Source organism: Phocoena sinus, chromosome 14 (assembly GCF_008692025.1).
Source record: "Phocoena sinus isolate mPhoSin1 chromosome 14, mPhoSin1.pri, whole genome shotgun sequence".
NCBI classification, from domain to species: domain Eukaryota; kingdom Metazoa; phylum Chordata; class Mammalia; order Artiodactyla; family Phocoenidae; genus Phocoena; species Phocoena sinus.
The window spans coordinates 15,751,900-15,772,406 of NC_045776.1; the positions used below are offsets into that span (position 1 = coordinate 15,751,900).

Below are 20,507 nucleotides of genomic sequence, written 5' to 3' on the forward strand. Positions count from 1 at the left end.
AGCAGGGCTGCTGTGATTTTGCAGACCGAGGAAGGCTCTTCCTCCCTGGGCTCTTTCTGTTTATGTCTCAAGGTTTAGGAGGTGGAGGCTCCCTGGATGCTGGGCTGGTGCTGTTGCCAGATGGGAGAAATACGAGACTTGGCCATCTCCGTCTGCTTTGGATGAATGTACCAGGACTTGCTGGCCTAAGAACGTTTGTTATTAAAAACATTGCCTGAAGCCGGGGACTTACTTCCCTCGCTGTCACCAGTGAGCAGTTTTCCTCCTCTCCACTTCCACTGCCCCCGACGCAGACTGAAGCCTCCCAGGGTCCCACCCCCGGTTCTCTGTCAAACCTCAGTCCCTTCCTGTGCCCCAGCGTCCCCTCCCTGCCCGTGGCATCCCCGGCAGGCAGATGTAGGTATAGATCCAGTGGGCTGAGGCTAGGGGAGGAGAGTAGTTTCTTTTATGACCTGAAGTGTCCAGGTTTGCTCTGGGATTGGGTTTCTTCATTGAACCAGATCCGAGAATGGTGGCGAGGCTTTAGAATATTGGTACGGTATTGTGGTGTGATGTGAGGAGACTTTTGTGTGCTTCATTAAGTATTTAATTCATCTATTCCTATTAGATCCGGATATAGTCAGTATGTACAAGACCATTTTCTAAGAGAGCATAGGTGGCTTGGGTGAGCAGGGTTATTTCTTGTGATTCACCATCCATGACTGTAGGTAATACTCATACAGAGTGAAAGCTTTACAGTTTTGTGGGCACATACTGACTATATCCGGATCTAATAGGAATAGATGAATTAAATACTTAATGAAGCATTACTTTTTATTTATCCTGGTGAAAAGTTTCAAGAATTCTCACAATGCAAATTATACCTTTTATTTATTTAATACATATGCTAACGATACATGTTTCGTTAGTGAATTTCTTTTTTAATAATCAACTTATTGAGTTATTTATATGTAATCTGAGTACATTTTTATTCTGTAGAAAAGCTGATTTATTTTACAGGAGGCATATATTAGACTATATGTATATATAGATAGATAGGTTTTTCACCTGTTCAGGTGATCAGTCTATACTGTTTTGTTCTGAAAGTCTTCGGTGCCTCTGGGTACTTGCACATTATAGGAATAATGTACAGTTCTGAAACGGCTTAGAACAGGCCATTCATTCAGACTTAGGGAATGTTTAGCTTTACATACACCATGTTCTTCCGTAGGTATCTTTCTTTTATCCTACAAATATTTATCAAGTTGCATAGTGTTTGCTATGAGGGAGCTCCAAGTGTGAATTGTAATTCTTGCCCTTAGAGATGCTTATAGTTGGGTAGAAAAATAAAGGATAAATACTTTTAAAGCTAAAACTAGTTTGAGTTGGGTATGAAACAGCAGTCTCAGCAGCATCACAAGGTGTGAACGTAATTAAACGCTAAGCGAAAGGTGCATTCAATTCAGATTTTAGCTCAGTACCTGTTGAGGCTCTGTGAATAAAGCGAGCAGTAAGATATAGTCCAGCCTTAAATCACGGGAGGATAGAGTGAAATTAAAAATTAAAATTGGGTTTGATACGTGGCAGAGAGGAATGAGACTTACATCTAAGGTACAGGATCTGAGCATCACTGTTCCGTGGGACATCAGCAGGGGTGGGGAGATGCCAGGGAAGGCTGCACAGAAGAAATGCTACCTCATACTATCCAAAGAGGTATTTGGAGGGTGCACAAGAGGGATTTGCCGTGTGTGCAGACGAGCAGGAGGAGAATGGATATGTGGTACAAGCCGTCATGGCTCTGCCAAGTGGCTGCCAGCACGTAGTACTGGAGGGTGATGCTCTAGGAAGGGGGTGATGGGAGGCTGGGACGGGTGAGGTGGGCAAGTCCAACGGCCTCATTCCCTGAAGCTACAGAGAACGCCAGGTGGGCTTTAGGGAGAGAAGGGACACATTGAGATGTGTGTTTCCAGAGGTTCACTCGTAGCTGTGTGGGATGTGGGCAAGAGAAGGAGAGGCAGGTGGCTGGAGAGATCGGGAAGGCCCACCAAGGACCTGAGAGCTGAGCTGGCTGGAGGGGGAAAGGATGTGAATGGGCATCCAGGAGAGGGAAGGCTGTCTCAGAAGAGCAGGGAGGAATGTGTCATGGTCTTCAGAAGATGTGGATTTGAGAGGCTTTGAATGAAAGTCCCAGGAGATGTAGTCAAAATGGTGGCTTGAGGATTAGATTGTGGACCCTCTCGAAAGCCAAGAAGTTTGGATTTTGCCTCACACATAAGGAGACGGTGCAGTGAAAACCCTGTTGCATCTGATCTCAAATACTGTGTCATCTCCCATTACAAAGGATGATCCTGCATCCCCGCCCCCTGTAAGGGCAGCCCATCCATCTGCACGCTCCATCCAGCCCCCTGCTGACCACTCGAGGGTGTCACAGCTGCCCACACTCGTCCACTCTCTCCTGCATCTTTCTCAGCGTCATAAAGCTCTGCCCTGGTACCCTTATCCCAGCAAAGCAGCTTTCCTCACCCCCCTTCCCTACTGCCATTTTTTTCTCTCCCTCCCTTTATAATAAATCTCCCTGGAATCGTTTTCTGTCCTTCTGTTTTCTGCCTCCTTCTCCTGTTTAGACTTTCGTCCCCCACTCCACCAGAGCCAGTCCTGCCAACCTGTCCGGTGCTTCCGTGTCCCTGAGTTCAGGGGGCTTGGGTTTCTCAGTTGGTGTCTTCGTTGACCTGCCTGAAGCACTCGTCTGCTCTGTCCTCCTAGAAGTGCTTTCTTTGCTGGGCCTCTTAAGCACTGTCTTCTCTTGGTTCTCATCCTGCCTCATCGATAGCTCTTCTTGGTCTTTATCATCTTATGAACGTTGATGTGTCCTTTGACTCTCAGACAGTTCCCATCCAGGCCCATGACTCAGAGTGGCATCTATGTCCTAGTGACTCACGGATGTATATCTGCAGCCAGACCTCTCCCCTGAGATCCGGACTTGATGCTAACCACCTATTTATTTAACATCTCTGCTTAGGTCTCCAGTGGGCTTCTCACACTTAACGTATCCAAAACGTAACTCTTTTGATCCCTCTCCTTCCCTGATCCTGCTTCTCCCCTGTTTTCCCAACTGGTAGCTGGTAACTCTGCTCCACCGATGCCCAGGCCAAAGAATTGGAGTGATGACTGACCCCTCTTTTTCTCTTCTTTGTCACCTACATTCAGCCCATCCATACATCTACCCTGGAGGTACATACCAAATCTAACCACTTATCATCACCCTTTTTCCCCCAGCCCAGGGCACAGGATCTCTCCCCTGGAGCCCTGTGCCCTGGCTCCCTGCTTCCACACTTGGCAGCTGGAGTGACCCATCTAAACTGTGTCGGTCATATTGGTCCTCTGCTCAAACCCTTCAGTGCCCCCTCCTCGCACTCGTGGACGATCCGGAGCCCTCACCATGGTGTGCAAGGCTCTGTTGTCTGCCCTCTGAGCTCGCCACCTGCTGTCTCCAGCCCTCACTGCATAGAAAACCGCGGAAAGGATGTGATCGGGCAGTTCCCCAGGGAGATGTAAATGGCTCAGGTGTATGTGCCTAGATGTCCAGCGTCACTAGGCGTCGCAGAGAAACGGAAGTGCCGTAGAATTGACTTCGGCAGGGTTGAGGAATGTAACCTGGTGTTGAAGACTCCTGATGAAGAGACACCGACTTAGGTCACTGGTGTCCTTTTTGAGGACGGTTCGGCAAGAAGGGACACAGAGCCTTAACATTTTTACAACTTGAAAGTCTATTTTCAGAAATCTATCCAAAGGAAGTCATTGGTTGACTATAGAAAATTTTATCTGTAAAAGTTGAAATAATCTAAATCATTAATAGAAGATATTTAAATGGATTATGGTCCATTTATACAATAAAATACAATGGTGGATTCAGAAGAATGTGGAATCATCAAAATATGTGTAGCTGTGTGTGCTTTACAAGCGAAAAAATCAGGTGACAAATCACTATGTATAATATAGACTCATAAGTACACGTGAATCCGTGTATCCAGAAAAGACATGGGCAGGATGTACAGCTAGAAATTGATAGTGGGTACCTCAGTTGGTGAGATTAGAAGCAATCTCATTCTCTTTTATTTTGCAATAACCATTTGTTATTTTTATAATTGGCAACAGTAAGGGAAAGAAAGTGAACGCTGCAGCATCTAGATGCATCGTATCACTTCACTTTGATATGGAAGCTGCCAGGCAGGAGTTCCTTCCGTTTCCCAGTCCCTTCTTCACCCGCCCACCACTGGCCGTGTAAGCATCGCACCTGTTTATGGGCAGAGCCTTATCTCCAGTCACACAGGAGGATGTGCTCTTCCTTCTGTGTGAGTCCCTCCCTGTCTCCCCACCTCTGTCCTCAGTGTTTTGTTGGGGTTTTTTTTGCGGTACGCGGGCCTCTCACTGTTGTGGCCTCTCCCGTTGCGGAGCACAGGCTCCGGACGCGCAGGCTCAGCGGCCATGGCTCACAGGCCCAGCCTCTCCGCGGCATGTGGGTCCCCAGCATCGGCAGGCGGACTCTGAACCACTGCGCTACCAGGGAAGCCCAGTGAGTGTTTTTGTTTTTTAGAGGCTCTTACCAGGATTTAAACATGCCGGTGTCTCACCCATCTTCCAGAAACAAGCAGTGCTTGCTCTCTGTCCAGGACTTTATGGTAAATTTGTTGTTCTGTGAACACTTTGTAGAACATGCTTGTATTTTTCCAGTAGATAATTGTGTATTCAGTTATTTTTTTCTTTTATTCATTTACACAGTGACTATTTACTGAGTGTTTTCTGTATGCTGAATGCCAGGGCTGTAAGGATGAATGATCCACAGCTTCTGTTTTCAAGGACCTTACAAGAGAGTGAAATTCCTCCTGAAATAAAAAACCAAAAACAGGGCTTCCCAGGTGGCGCAGTGGTTGAAAGTCCGCCTGCCGATGCAGGGGACGCGGGTTCGTGCCCTGGTCTGGGAAGATCCCACATGCCACAGAGCGGCTAGGCCAGTGAGCCATGGCCGCTGAGCCTGCGCGTCCGGAGCCTGTGCTCCGCAACGGGAGAGGCCACAACCGTGAGAGGCCCGCGTACTGAAGAAAAAAAAAAAAAAAAAAACAAAAAAACCAAAAACAGAGTTCAGGGCTTTTCTTTGGAGGAAGAGGCACACCATATAAATAGGTATTTTATCTGTTAACTGAAAAATTTTTACCTTACTATCATTAGTCATTAGAGAAATGCAGATTAAACCACAATGAAATACCACTAGCCACCCTTGATAATGGCTATAATAAAATAAAATAAAACAAAATGGCAATATCAAGTGCTGGGAAGGCTGCAGAGCCATTGGAGCTCTTATCCATTGCTGGTGGAAAAACAGAGTACAGCCATCTGGAAAACACTTTGACAGATTCTTATGTAATTTACCATAGGACCCAGTAATCCCATTCCTAGGTATTTACCCAAGAGAAATAAGATCATATGTTGACACCAAAACCTGTCCATGAATGTTTATAGTTTATACTGTATACTTCAATAATTTTCAAAAACTGGAAACAACCTTGAAGTCCTTCACCTGGTAAATGGTAAACAAACAGGGGTCTGTCCATACAACGGAGTACTCCTCTGCAGTGAGAAGCACGGACTACTGATACACTCGATAGAGTTGCCGATGCGTGATGCCGAGTGAGAGATGCCAGGCTCACAAAACCACACACATTAATTATACTGCATGGTCCCATGTACGTGACAAATGGAAAAAGCAAAACTGTAGGATGGAAAACAGATGAGTGGTTTTTAAGAGTTGGGTGTAGGAAGGAGGGGTTGACGCTAAAGGGGCACGTGGGAATTTGGGGGGTGATGGAACTGTTCTATATCTTGATTGTAGTAGCAGTTACTTAACTGTATCCATTTCCCAAAACTCATTAAAAAGTGAATTTTACATTTCGTAAATTAATACCTCAGTGAACCTGACCTAAGATCTTTTTGAGGCAATGGAAAAAAATAATTTTTTTATATGAGCTCTATTCACATGGTTCAGAAATCCAAATAATATGAAGGAATGCAGTTAAAAGCCTCATTTCTACCCTTGCCACCCTTGAAGTTTCTCTATGCCAGTATCATCGTATATGCGTCTGTGTTCTCATTTTTACCTCTTTTTAACACAGAACACAGTTTATTAAGTTAATTTTCTGCACCGGTTCCGTCTCCATGTAATTTATGATACAGTTCTTTTCATACCAGTGCTTTGAGATCTTTCATTCTTTTCTACTGCTGCATGACAAGAGTATTGTTTTGAGCACGTATCATTTATTTAACCCTTCCTCCTTGGATGGACCCACATTTTTTCCCATCTTTTCCCCTTACACACAGTGCTGCAGTGAATAACCTTGTATGTACAGTCAGTTCTGCTTTAATGCCTGTGTGGAAAACACAGATTTGTTCCAATGTAGTTGATACATCAGGGAACAATTGAAGCATAATGTGAATTCCGAGTTTGCTCGTGCGATTCCGTCCCTGAGAAACACTAGGTGATCATTAAACTGTGCAACAGAGTTGTGTAGGAGTCCACCCGGCACACACCTTCTGCCTTCACCAGTGACCTCATCTCCCCGTGGGCTGAGTCACACAGGTCCACACCTGGTGTTACAACTTCCCTCCAATTTCAGATAACCCTCCTTACACCACTTCACAGAAACTCGAGCAAGCCCCCTGGCGCTCACTTCCACAAGCAAACTGAAGGTCTTTTTCAAGGTAAAGTGCCCCATTTTTTGCAGCACCTAATATGTGTTTCTTAACCGTTTAACATGTGTAAATCCATGCTAGTTTCGTTTTTTATTAAATGAGTTGTTGGCAGTTTTTGAAAGTTACACCCTGAACTTCACTGTTGCTGGAAGTCTTGTGGGTTTTGTTGCCTGACTCTGCAGAGTTCAATGATTTAGAGCACGTGTTCTATGTATGTTGTGTTAAATCAGAACTGACTGTACCATGTGCGGGTTTATCTGTAGAATAGATTCCCAAGTGGAAGGGTCCAGGGTTTTAGGAGTTAAATTCTGAGGGATTACTGCTGTGGTAGGCGTAAATTATGCAGTTGGTTTGGTTTTCCTTTTTCATAAAAACCGCTATGATAAGAGCTGAAGGATGTGTGTCAGCGTGCTTTGGGAATAACTTCGCTCCCGTTTAATCTTAAACTTGTGGCTGTTCCTGGACATGTGCTGGTTGTCAAGGAGGCCCTGTGCATGTTGGTGTGAGGCAGATATCTCGTGGAGGAGGGAATCGCAGAAGAGATGGAGATGAGTGGGTGTCTGGCCAGATGGGAGTGTGAAGTTGTGGCTTTTCTCCCTCTAACTTCTTCAGAGTCACCTGAGACAGAGGCCTTCAAGCCAAGAGACAGGAAGGGACTGGTTATCAGCATGGAAATGTCTGATCGTGAGAGCGCCCACCTCCACCAAGTGCCATCCGAAAAGAATGGCTTTCAGAGGCATTTTAAATCCCAGAGCTCAGACATGAGCCCAGGGCTGGGGCATGTAGAACAAAGGAGTTTGTTAGGTAAGAGCAGTTAATAATAATGCTTTCTTCCCTAAAGGACACAAAGGTAAAAGAGTCAGAAATTGGAGATGAGGGAGAAAGTTTAGGAGGTGTGCCCAAGTGTTTCATTTGATACTTTGCTCTAACGTTTTAGCAAAATTTTCAGACCCTTCCAGCTTATTAGTTCACTGTTTCTTTAAAGAGTTCTATTTAAAAACAAAATAATTTATAATTCATAAATTTCTTTTCTGATTTTAGTTAACTATAAAAAGTGCACTTAAGGCCCTGGTTCTGTTAATATCAGTTTATGCAGCCTTGGAGCCAGCAGAAGTAAAGGACATTAAAAGTCTTGAAAACAGAATGATAGACTTTTACACTTTTTTTTTCCTTTTTTTAAAAGTTAATTATTTATTTATTTTTGGCTGCGTTGGCTCTTTGTTGCTGCGTGCGGGCTTCTCACTGAAGTGCCTCCTCTTGTTGCGGAGCACGAGCTCTAGGCGCGCGAGAGCTTCAGTAGTTGGGGCACGTGGGCTCAGTAGTTGTGGCTCGCAGGCTCAGTAGTTGTGGCGCACGGGCGTAGTTGCTCTGTGGCATGTGGAATCTTCCCGGACCAGGGCTTGAACCCGTGTCCCCTGCATCGGCAGGCGGATTCGTAACCACTGTGCCACCAGGGAAGTCCTACACTTTCTTAATACTGTTTTTTCCCATGTTTGATTAAAAATTGCTCCCTGTGTCGTAAAGTAGCAGTATGAACTATTATAATATTGAAGATACAAGTTATGAAGATAAATTAGGCAAAGCACCTTTAAACAAGTTAGTATTTAAAATTTAACAAAGAAGAAAGTCATTTGTCTTGTTAGGTATTGTGAACATGGCGGGTTTGATCTGGAAACTGGAGTTTAACTTGTAGTTTTTCTTGTCACCAGTGATTTTGAAACCTTGCCCCATTGTTTTGAGATTGCACAGTTCACTTCTGCAATTTTTTTTCATAAAGATGTTGAAAAAGAGTATCTCATACATCGTCAACTCTTTTTGAAAATAATAATTATTGATTTAGCTAAGCTGCTCTTCATTTATTTTATTATCTTCTGAGGATTTCTTTATTGATATTTCTCTATTACAATTTTGATTTGATATTAATATAACTACACGGTAACAAGAAGTAGAATATTAAAATCTTCACCATAATAGAAAATCCAGTCTGCACGTCTCTGAGGTCTCTGCCCTGTTTTGTGCTTAGAAAGATACACTTCCGTTGTCTCCCTCCTTTATGATTATTTGCTACAACTGTCTTGCTTTTAGAAAGATGTCTTGTGTTTCAGCTCTCCCAGGTGATCTTAACATTGTCCATCTTATATGTGCAGAATTCAACAGGAGTTAGGTATTTGTAGATGTTAAAAACCTTTATTGAAACATAGTAGAACTATTCATAACTGACTGTTCTTGACTTAAAGTTTTATTGTAAAAGAAACCTCTTATTCATTCTCTGGCTACATATGCTAATAAAAGAGAGTAGGGATGGCCTATTTAATGTGATCGAAAATTCTTATGGAGAAGGGACAGGATATCTCAGGCACTAGTTGGTCACTTGCTTTGTTGTGTCTTTTTTCCCCCAGAGATGATTCTTACAGTCTGGGATATATGATGTATATCCATATATCCCGGGGATATGCTTAGGAAAGCAGTACAAGCAATGGTACGACTTTCATCTTTAACTTGGAGAAGGAACTTCCTCCTTTGCCTTTGTCTGGGTTCAAGACCTTTTCAGCGTCCGCCGGACTGATTTGTTTTATTTAAAAGATTGTATTTTCCACTTTTTAAAAAATGAAACTTGGATATGTAACTTTATTATTACTAATAAAGTAACACATATTGAGGATTTCTCTGTGTCCCAAGCACTGTGCTAGCCCTTCAGTGGCCCCCTTCCCCCAGCACTCTCTCTGAGGACGGCACTGCTGTGATCCCCACTTGACAGCTTGAGGAGTGGGTGTTTATGGAGTTGGGACACTTTCCCCCGTCACATGGTTAGTGAGTGGTGGAGAAAAGGTGCCAGCCCATCTCTGGGACTCCTCTCAGCCGCCTGAATAGATTTGTTTACCAGCTTGAATAAGGGTGTGTTTGTCAGGTGATTAATGTAAAAATAAGTTTTTAGAAAACATCATTTCTTTATCACTTAGGTCACAGTTGCTTGCTTACCTCTTCTTATTGCCAAAGTAGTAACACAATTTCACGTGAGAACTTATTCCTTCTTCATCCCTATTTTTTACGAGGGCTGATGAGCCAAATTTGTTTCATTTACGAGGCAAACCGTTCTCTTGATTTCATTTCCTCGTGATATGACATTACTTCCAGACTGCAGTGCGTATCATGCCCAAATAATTTGTGTTAAATGTTAAGCCACTAATTTGACTTCAAAGGTTCCACATGGGAATCTGTTGAATTAACATTATGTCTTAGCCAAAGTGGGAAACTTTCACTTTGATTTTTATCTCTCTCTCTTTTTTTTTTTTTTTTTTTGCGGTACGCGGGCCTCTCACTGCTGTGGCCTCTCCAGTTGCGGAGCACAGGCTCCGGATGCGCAGGCTAAGCGGCCATGGCTCACGGGCCCAGCCGCTCCGCGGCACGTGGGATCTTCCCGGACCGGGGCTCGAACCCATGTCCCCTGCATCGGCAGGCGGACTCTCAACCACTGCGCCACCAGGGAAGCCCAGATTTTTATATATCTCTTGATCGTGCTCTCTCGCTTTCTCAGTGTCCCTCCCCTGCACACACGCACGCACGCACACACACACACTACATATACCAACAGGCAGTATCCCCAAAGTGGTTTCAAACTTGTGTTCTTGAGATAACCAAATGGTATCATTTAAAACAAAAAGCATTCTTGGAAAACTCTTTCCTTATTTAAGCAATAATTAGTTATTAGGGGGAGAAGCTAAAATGTTTAAAATTAGCCAGAGATGTAATTTAAAATGGCATATTGGAGAAGGAAACCTGTTCTTTCTGGATATAACAAATTAACTAATGGCTTTATTTGGTATCTGCTGAAGAATTGTTTTTCTAGGTTATCTGCTTTTTAAAAATAACGTCTCTTACGCAAAGAAAATTTATGTAATGTTTTCTTTTCAGCTATCTGGGTGTTTGTGTTCAATCAAAACAATAAGTCTTTTTAAGGAAAAAAATAGTTTTTTAGTCTTGATAAAGTGTGTTCTCTAGAAATGAACCCCTCCATGATTACTCCAGCCCTACCCACCCTTTCTGTTATGTTTTTTTTAAATTGATTGATTGATTGATTGATTGATTTTTGGCTGCATTGGGTCTTTATTGCTGCGTGCGGGCTGTTCTCTAGTTGCGTCGAGCAGGGGCTACTCTTCACTGCGGTGCCCAGGCTTCTCATTGCGGTGGCTTCTCTTGTTGCGGAGCACTGGCTCTAGGCGCGTAGGCTTCAGTAGTTGTGGCTCACAGGCTCTGTATTTGTGGCGCACAAGCTCTAGAGCGCAGGCAGGCTCAGTAGTTGTGGCGCACGGGCTTAGTTGCTCCGTGGCATGTGGGATCCTCCCAGACCAGGGCTCAAACCCGTGTCCCCTGCATTGGCAGGCTAACCACTGCACCACCAGGGAAGTCCTCTGTTACACCTTTAAAATCTTCTAGTCTTGTTACTGTATTGCTAAACAGCAGTGATACTTAGACTCTTACAAAAGAGTTTTTAATTTGTAAAGTGTTTCCATTTTTGTTCTCTCAAGTGACTTTCTTTCTCTTTTCTCCTAATAAAGCAAATGAAGAAGCACCCCTGCCGCCAGTGTGACAAGTCTTTCAGCTCATCCCACAGCCTGTGCCGTCACAACCGGATCAAGCACAAAGGCATCAGGAAAGTTTATACCTGCTCGTAAGTTGTGATTTCTAATGTGGGAAGCACAGTGAAAGGGTTAGCCTGGAACTTCTCGAAGGTTTTTCCCATTTCACCATTAACTTTCCATTTTCCCATTCTCTGCTCCATGGTGTATGGATTTCCTTTCGGAATTGTATTTTGTTTTGACAGACCATTCTTGCTTGGTTTGTAACACTTAACAATATTAAAATAAAAAGGAGCAGTCCCTTGCCCACCCTTTGTATGTTCTTATCTGTTACCTTTGTTCTTTTTTTTTTGGCCACACAGTTTGTGGGATCTTAGTTCCCCGACCAGGGATTGAACCCGGGCCCTCAGCAGTGAAAGCACAGAGTCCTAACCACTGTACTCCCAGGGAATTCCCACCTATGTTCTTATCCATTATACAGAGGTAGGCATTTTATTACTGAGAATTTTGGAGAAGTGGCTCACGGGCAGGTAGGTGCACGGTTGAATGAGATGCTCTTCGGTCTCTTACACACAGGGAGTTGGCAGCATCAGTAAGCTGTTTGGGCTGGTAGATCTACTCAGGGTTCAGAGCAGGCCGTGGTGGGGCCAGTCATGGAGTCATCCTGGGCTGGACGTTTGCCCCTCGGTTGCAGTGCATCCCTCATCTCAGCACACGCTGTTGGTTAGAGACCAAATTCAAGGAACTGAGTGGGCCAACCCACTGAGTGGACAGTCCATGAGATTCTTTGTATATGAAGGTCAGAGATTGTTATATTATTATTAGTGAGAAAGCTTTCTCACCCACTCAGAACATGCCTGAAGTGAGGTGATATAACAGGGTTACTTACTTTAAGGCACTTCTCATAAAAGAGGACTAAACGACACAGAAGCCATATAGCCAGTGTGTGGCCGTGATGAAAGCAGGGCTCTGTGTACCATTTGGCTGAGGGAACGTGAGAAAGTCAGCTACCAGATCGCCGGGGCTTTGCTGTGTCTTGGTTAGGTAGGGAATGTTTCTTGGGTAGGAAAACAGGGACCCTCCTTCCGTGAAATTGAAGCTGGGAGTGATTTTGGTGAGATGAGAACATTCTGTAAATACAGTCTGTATGTTGAGACTGCATTGAAAGAATCAGTGAATTTAGGAGGAAACCCTGGGCTGAGAAAATGGAAAGGAATGCTGGCGTGGATGGCACAGTCCTTCCTCTAACAGGGGTGTTCATTTCCTCGTGAAGTGCCTGTAAGGCAGTAAGATGCCAGGATTGTCCAGCTAATTTCGTTTGTTCTTTGGTGTTGGTGCTGGCTCCCACTGCTGCCCCATAGAGCGTCTCTAACATGATACCAGAATTTGGAGCCAATCATTATAAAATTCTTAGAAGCCTCTCTGAAGACAGCAAATTTGGTTCTTCATAAGCCATGAGGAACTTTCCATCCACCTTCGCTGCAGTGGTATTCTTGATGCCTGGCTTAGAGTATCTGTAATCACCATGGTCATTAACTTCCATTTACGTGTGTTTGGCCTGTTTGGTTAAGAAAATGATAAATTCATATCTTATAAAGAAGAACTGTGATCGTAATTAACATAATTTTGCACAAGCTGAAATGACATTTTAAATAATTGACATGTTTTGGATATCTGTTCACAGTTTTCTATGTTTTAATCGACTGACTGAACACATGTATTTGAGCGCTGCGGTCCTAACCATGCATATTGCATTTGTGCTTTGATGAGGAATTTGATGGGGAGACAGTCTGTCTTGTCTGTGTTACGGCAGAGTGGACAGGAATCGTTAACACCAGCGTGAAGGAGTCAGGCAGGGACTTTCTTCCTATTAAAGTGTCTCATGACGTAAATTCTGAGGGAACCGTCTGAGTCACTGGAAAGGAAACTTTTGAAATTTAATGTTCTCCATGTTAAAAATTACAGCCATCTAGAATAACGAATTAAGTAATACTTTAACCAAACTCAGAAAATAAGTACTCCATCTGACCCAAATTTTTGTGTCCTTACAGGACACAAAAATTTGGGTCAGATGGAGTACTTATTTTCTGAGTTTGGTTAAAGTATTACTTAATTCGTTATTCTAGATGGCTGTAATTTTTAACATGGAGAACATTAAATTTCAAAAGTTTCCTTTCCAGTGACTCAGACGGTTCCCTCAGAATTTACGTCATGAGACACTTTAATAGGAAGAAAGTCCCTGCCTGACTCCTTCACGCTGGTGTTAACGATTCCTGTCCACTCTGCCGTAACACAGACAAGACAGACTGTCTCCCCATCAAATTCCTCATCAAAGCACAAATGCAATATGCATGGTTAGGACCGCAGCGCTCAAATACATGTGTTCAGTCAGTCGATTAAAACATAGAAAACTGTGAACAGATATCCAAAACATGTCAATTATTTAAAATGTCATTTCAGCTTGTGCAAAATTATGTTAATTACGATCACAGTTCTTCTTTATAAGATATGAATTTATCATTTTCTTAACCAAACAGGCCAAACACACGTAAATGGAAGTTAATGACCATGGTGATTACAGATACTCTAAGCCAGGCATCAAGAATACCACTGCAGCGAAGGTGGATGGAAAGTTCCTCATGGCTTATGAAGAACCAAATTTGCTGTCTTCAGAGAGGCTTCTAAGAATTTTATAATGATTGGCTCCAAATTCTGGTATCATGTTAGAGACGCTCTATGGGGCAGCAGTGGGAGCCAGCACCAACACCAAAGAACAAACGAAATTAGCTGGACAATCCTGGCATCTTACTGCCTTACAGGCACTTCACGAGGAAATGAACACCCCTGTTAGAGGAAGGACTGTGCCATCCACGCCAGCATTCCTTTCCATTTTCTCAGCCCAGGGTTTCCTCCTAAATTCACTGATTCTTTCAATGCAGTCTCAACATACAGACTGTATTTACAGAATGTTCTCATCTCACCAAAATCACTCCCAGCTTCAATTTCACGGAAGGAGGGTCCCTGTTTTCCTACCCAAGAAACATTCCCTACCTAACCAAGACACAGCAAAGCCCCGGCGATCTGGTAGCTGACTTTCTCACGTTCCCTCAGCCAAATGGTACACAGAGCCCTGCTTTCATCACGGCCACACACTGGCTATATGGCTTCTGTGTCGTTTAGTCCTCTTTTATGAGAAGTGCCTTAAAGTAAGTAACCCTGTTATATCACCTCACTTCAGGCATGTTCTGAGTGGGTGAGAAAGCTTTCTCACTAATAATAATATAACAATCTCTGACCTTCATATACAAAGAATCTCATGGACTGTCCACTCAGTGGGTTGGCCCACTCAGTTCCTTGAATTTGGTCTCTAACCAACAGCGTGTGCTGAGATGAGGGATGCACTGCAACCGAGGGGCAAACGTCCAGCCCAGGATGACTCCATGACTGGCCCCACCACGGCCTGCTCTGAACCCTGAGTAGATCTACCAGCCCAAACAGCTTACTGATGCTGCCAACTCCCTGTGTGTAAGAGACCGAAGAGCATCTCATTCAACCGTGCACCTACCTGCCCGTGAGCCACTTCTCCAAAATTCTCAGTAATAAAATGCCTACCTCTGTATAATGGATAAGAACATAGGTGGGAATTCCCTGGGAGTACAGTGGTTAGGACTCTGTGCTTTCACTGCTGAGGGCCCGGGTTCAATCCCTGGTCGGGGAACTAAGATCCCACAAACTGTGTGGCCAAAAAAAAAAGAACAAAGGTAACAGATAAGAACATACAAAGGGTGGGCAAGGGACTGCTCCTTTTTATTTTAATATTGTTAAGTGTTACAAACCAAGCAAGAATGGTCTGTCAAAACAAAATACAATTCCGAAAGGAAATCCATACACCATGGAGCAGAGAATGGGAAAATGGAAAGTTAATGGTGAAATGGGAAAAACCTTCGAGAAGTTCCAGGCTAACCCTTTCACTGTGCTTCCCACATTAGAAATCACAACTTACGAGCAGGTATAAACTTTCCTGATGCCTTTGTGCTTGATCCGGTTGTGACGGCACAGGCTGTGGGATGAGCTGAAAGACTTGTCACACTGGCGGCAGGGGTGCTTCTTCATTTGCTTTATTAGGAGAAAAGAGAAAGAAAGTCACTTGAGAGAACAAAAATGGAAACACTTTACAAATTAAAAACTCTTTTGTAAGAGTCTAAGTATCACTGCTGTTTAGCAATACAGTAACAAGACTAGAAGATTTTAAAGGTGTAACAGAGGACTTCCCTGGTGGTGCAGTGGTTAGCCTGCCAATGCAGGGGACACGGGTTTGAGCCCTGGTCTGGGAGGATCCCACATGCCACGGAGCAACTAAGCCCGTGCGCCACAACTACTGAGCCTGCCTGCGCTCTAGAGCTTGTGCGCCACAAATACAGAGCCTGTGAGCCACAACTACTGAAGCCTACGCGCCTAGAGCCAGTGCTCCGCAACAAGAGAAGCCACCGCAATGAGAAGCCTGGGCACCGCAGTGAAGAGTAGCCCCTGCTCGACGCAACTAGAGAACAGCCCGCACGCAGCAATAAAGACCCAATGCAGCCAAAAATCAATCAATCAATCAATCAATCAATTTAAAAAAAACATAACAGAAAGGGTGGGTAGGGCTGGAGTAATCATGGAGGGGTTCATTTCTAGAGAACACACTTTATCAAGACTAAAAAACTATTTTTTTCCTTAAAAAGACTTATTGTTTTGATTGAACACAAACACCCAGATAGCTGAAAAGAAAACATTACATAAATTTTCTTTGCGTAAGAGACGTTATTTTTAAAAAGCAGATAACCTAGAAAAACAATTCTTCAGCAGATACCAAATAAAGCCATTAGTTAATTTGTTATATCCAGAAAGAACAGGTTTCCTTCTCCAATATGCCATTTTAAATTACATCTCTGGCTAATTTTAAACATTTTAGCTTCTCCCCCTAATAACTAATTATTGCTTAAATAAGGAAAGAGTTTTCCAAGAATGCTTTTTGTTTTAAATGATACCATTTGGTTATCTCAAGAACACAAGTTTGAAACCACTTTGGGGATACTGCCTGTTGGTATATGTAGTGTGTGTGTGTGCGTGCGTGCGTGTGTGCAGGGGAGGGACACTGAGAAAGCGAGAGAGCACGATCAAGAGATATATAAAAATCTGGGCTTCCCTGGTGGCGCAGTGGTTGAGAGTCCGCCTGCCGATGCAGGGGACATGGGTTCGAGCCCCGGTCCGGGAAGATCCCACGTGCCGCGGAGCGGCTGGGCCCGTGAGCCATGGCCGCTGAGCCTGCGCATCCGGAGCCTGTGCTCCGCAACTGGAGAGGCCACAGCAGTGAGAGGCCCGCGTACCGCAAAAAAAAAAAAAAAAAAAAGAGAGAGAGATAAAAATCAAAGTGAAAGTTTCCCACTTTGGCTAAGACATAATGTTAATTCAACAGATTCCCATGTGGAACCTTTGAAGTCAAATTAGTGGCTTAACATTTAACACAAATTATTTGGGCATGATACGCACTGCAGTCTGGAAGTAATGTCATATCACGAGGAAATGAAATCAAGAAAGAACGGTTTGCCTCGTAAATGAAACAAATTTGGCTCATCAGCCCTCGTAAAAAATAGGGATGAAGAAGGAATAAGTTCTCACGTGAAATTGTGTTACTACTTTGGCAATAAGAAGAGGTAAGCAAGCAACTGTGACCTAAGTGATAAAGAAATGATGTTTTCTAAAAACTTATTTTTACATTAATCACCTGACAAACACACCCTTATTCAAGCTGGTAAACAAATCTATTCAGGCGGCTGAGAGGAGTCCCAGAGATGGGCTGGCACCTTTTCTCCACCACTCACTAACCATGTGACGGGGGAAAGTGTCCCAACTCCATAAACACCCACTCCTCAAGCTGTCAAGTGGGGATCACAGCAGTGCCGTCCTCAGAGAGAGTGCTGGGGGAAGGGGGCCACTGAAGGGCTAGCACAGTGCTTGGGACACAGAGAAATCCTCAATATGTGTTACTTTATTAGTAATAATAAAGTTACATATCCAAGTTTCATTTTTTAAAAAGTGGAAAATACAATCTTTTAAATAAAACAAATCAGTCCGGCGGACGCTGAAAAGGTCTTGAACCCAGACAAAGGCAAAGGAGGAAGTTCCTTCTCCAAGTTAAAGATGAAAGTCGTACCATTGCTTGTACTGCTTTCCTAAGCATATCCCCGGGATATATGGATATACATCATATATCCCAGACTGTAAGAATCATCTCTGGGGGAAAAAAGACACAACAAAGCAAGTGACCAACTAGTGCCTGAGATATCCTGTCCCTTCTCCATAAGAATTTTCGATCACATTAAATAGGCCATCCCTACTCTCTTTTATTAGCATATGTAGCCAGAGAATGAATAAGAGGTTTCTTTTACAATAAAACTTTAAGTCAAGAACAGTCAGTTATGAATAGTTCTACTATGTTTCAATAAAGGTTTTTAACATCTACAAATACCTAACTCCTGTTGAATTCTGCACATATAAGATGGACAATGTTAAGATCACCTGGGAGAGCTGAAACACAAGACATCTTTCTAAAAGCAAGACAGTTGTAGCAAATAATCATAAAGGAGGGAGACAACGGAAGTGTATCTTTCTAAGCACAAAACAGGGCAGAGACCTCAGAGACGTGCAGACTGGATTTTCTATTATGGTGAAGATTTTAATATTCTACTTCTTGTTACCGTGTAGTTATATTAATATCAAATCAAAATTGTAATAGAGAAATATCAATAAAGAAATCCTCAGAAGATAATAAAATAAATGAAGAGCAGCTTAGCTAAATCAATAATTATTATTTTCAAAAAGAGTTGACGATGTATGAGATACTCTTTTTCAACATCTTTATGAAAAAAAATTGCAGAAGTGAACTGTGCAATCTCAAAACAATGGGGCAAGGTTTCAAAATCACTGGTGACAAGAAAAACTACAAGTTAAACTCCAGTTTCCAGATCAAACCCGCCATGTTCACAATACCTAACAAGACAAATGACTTTCTTCTTTGTTAAATTTTAAATACTAACTTGTTTAAAGGTGCTTTGCCTAATTTATCTTCATAACTTGTATCTTCAATATTATAATAGTTCATACTGCTACTTTACGACACAGGGAGCAATTTTTAATCAAACATGGGAAAAAACAGTATTAAGAAAGTGTAGGACTTCCCTGGTGGCACAGTGGTTACGAATCCGCCTGCCGATGCAGGGGACACGGGTTCAAGCCCTGGTCCGGGAAGATTCCACATGCCACAGAGCAACTACGCCCGTGCGCCACAACTACTGAGCCTGCGAGCCACAACTACTGAGCCCACGTGCCCCAACTACTGAAGCTCTCGCGCGCCTAGAGCTCGTGCTCCGCAACAAGAGGAGGCACTTCAGTGAGAAGCCCGCACGCAGCAACAAAGAGCCAACGCAGCCAAAAATAAATAAATAATTAACTTTTAAAAAAAGGAAAAAAGAAAGTGTAAAAGTCTATCATTCTGTTTTCAAGACTTTTAATGTCCTTTACTTCTGCTGGCTCCAAGGCTGCATAAACTGATATTAACAGAACCAGGGCCTTAAGTGCACTTTTTATAGTTAACTAAAATCAGAAAAGAAATTTATGAATTATAAATTATTTTGTTTTTAAATAGAACTCTTTAAAGAAACAGTGAACTAATAAGCTGGAAGGGTCTGAAAATTTTGCTAAAACGTTAGAGCAAAGTATCAAATGAAACACTTGGGCACACCTCCTAAACTTTCTCCCTCATCTCCAATTTCTGACTCTTTTACCTTTGTGTCCTTTAGGGAAGAAAGCATTATTATTAACTGCTCTTACCTAACAAACTCCTTTGTTCTACATGCCCCAGCCCTGGGCTCATGTCTGAGCTCTGGGATTTAAAATGCCTCTGAAAGCCATTCTTTTCGGATGGCACTTGGTGGAGGTGGGCGCTCTCACGATCAGACATTTCCATGCTGATAACCAGTCCCTTCCTGTCTCTTGGCTTGAAGGCCTCTGTCTCAGGTGACTCTGAAGAAGTTAGAGGGAGAAAAGCCACAACTTCACACTCCCATCTGGCCAGACACCCACTCATCTCCATCTCTTCTGCGATTCCCTCCTCCACGAGATATCTGCCTCACACCAACATGCACAGGGCCTCCTTGACAACCAGCACATGTCCAGGAACAGCCACAAGTTTAAGATTAAACGGGAGCGAAGTTATTCCCAAAGCACGCTGACACACATCCTTCAGCTCTTATCATAGCGGTTTTTATGAAAAAGGAAAACCAAACCAACTGCATAATTTACGCCTACCACAGCAGTAATCCCTCAGAATTTAACTCCTAAAACCCTGGACCCTTCCACTTGGGAATCTATTCTACAGATAAACCCGCACATGGTACAGTCAGTTCTGATTTAACACAACATACATAGAACACGTGCTCTAAATCATTGAACTCTGCAGAGTCAGGCAACAAAACCCACAAGACTTCCAGCAACAGTGAAGTTCAGGGTGTAACTTTCAAAAACTGCCAACAACTCATTTAATAAAAAACGAAACTAGCATGGATTTACACATGTTAAACGGTTAAGAAACACATATTAGGTGCTGCAAAAAATGGGGCACTTTACCTTGAAAAAGACCTTCAGTTTGCTTGTGGAAGTGAGCGCCAGGGGGCTTGCTCGAGTTTCTGTGAAGTGGTGTAAGGAGGGTTATCTGAAATTGGAGGGAAGTTGTAACACCAGGTGTGGACCTGTGTGACTCAGCCCACGGGGAGATGAGGTCACTGGTGAAGGCAGAAGGTGTGTGCCGGGTGGACTCCTACACAACTCTGTTGCACAGTTTAATGATCACCTAGTGTTTCTCAGGGACGGAATCGCACGAGCAAACTCGGAATTCACATTATGCTTCAATTGTTCCCTGATGTATCAACTACATTGGAACAAATCTGTGTTTTCCACACAGGCATTAAAGCAGAACTGACTGTACATACAAGGTTATTCACTGCAGCACTGTGTGTAAGGGGAAAAGATGGGAAAAAATGTGGGTCCATCCAAGGAGGAAGGGTTAAATAAATGATACGTGCTCAAAACAATACTCTTGTCATGCAGCAGTAGAAAAGAATGAAAGATCTCAAAGCACTGGTATGAAAAGAACTGTATCATAAATTA

The 20,507-nt window shown here is 43.2% G+C and overlaps 1 protein-coding gene across 4 annotated transcripts in view; it reads right to left on the reverse strand.

The window, feature by feature from the left end:
- The window catches only part of ZNF532 (zinc finger protein 532), a 135,939-nt gene that overhangs the window by 17,304 nt on the left and 98,128 nt on the right, over window positions 1-20,507 (reverse strand). For all 4 annotated transcript variants that reach the window (XM_032603089.1, XM_032603088.1, XM_032603090.1 and 1 more), the window contains one exon: window positions 15,304-15,416. In XM_032603089.1, the coding sequence (XP_032458980.1) occupies window positions 15,304-15,416 (113 nt within the window). The remainder of the gene's footprint in view (window positions 1-15,303; window positions 15,417-20,507) is intronic.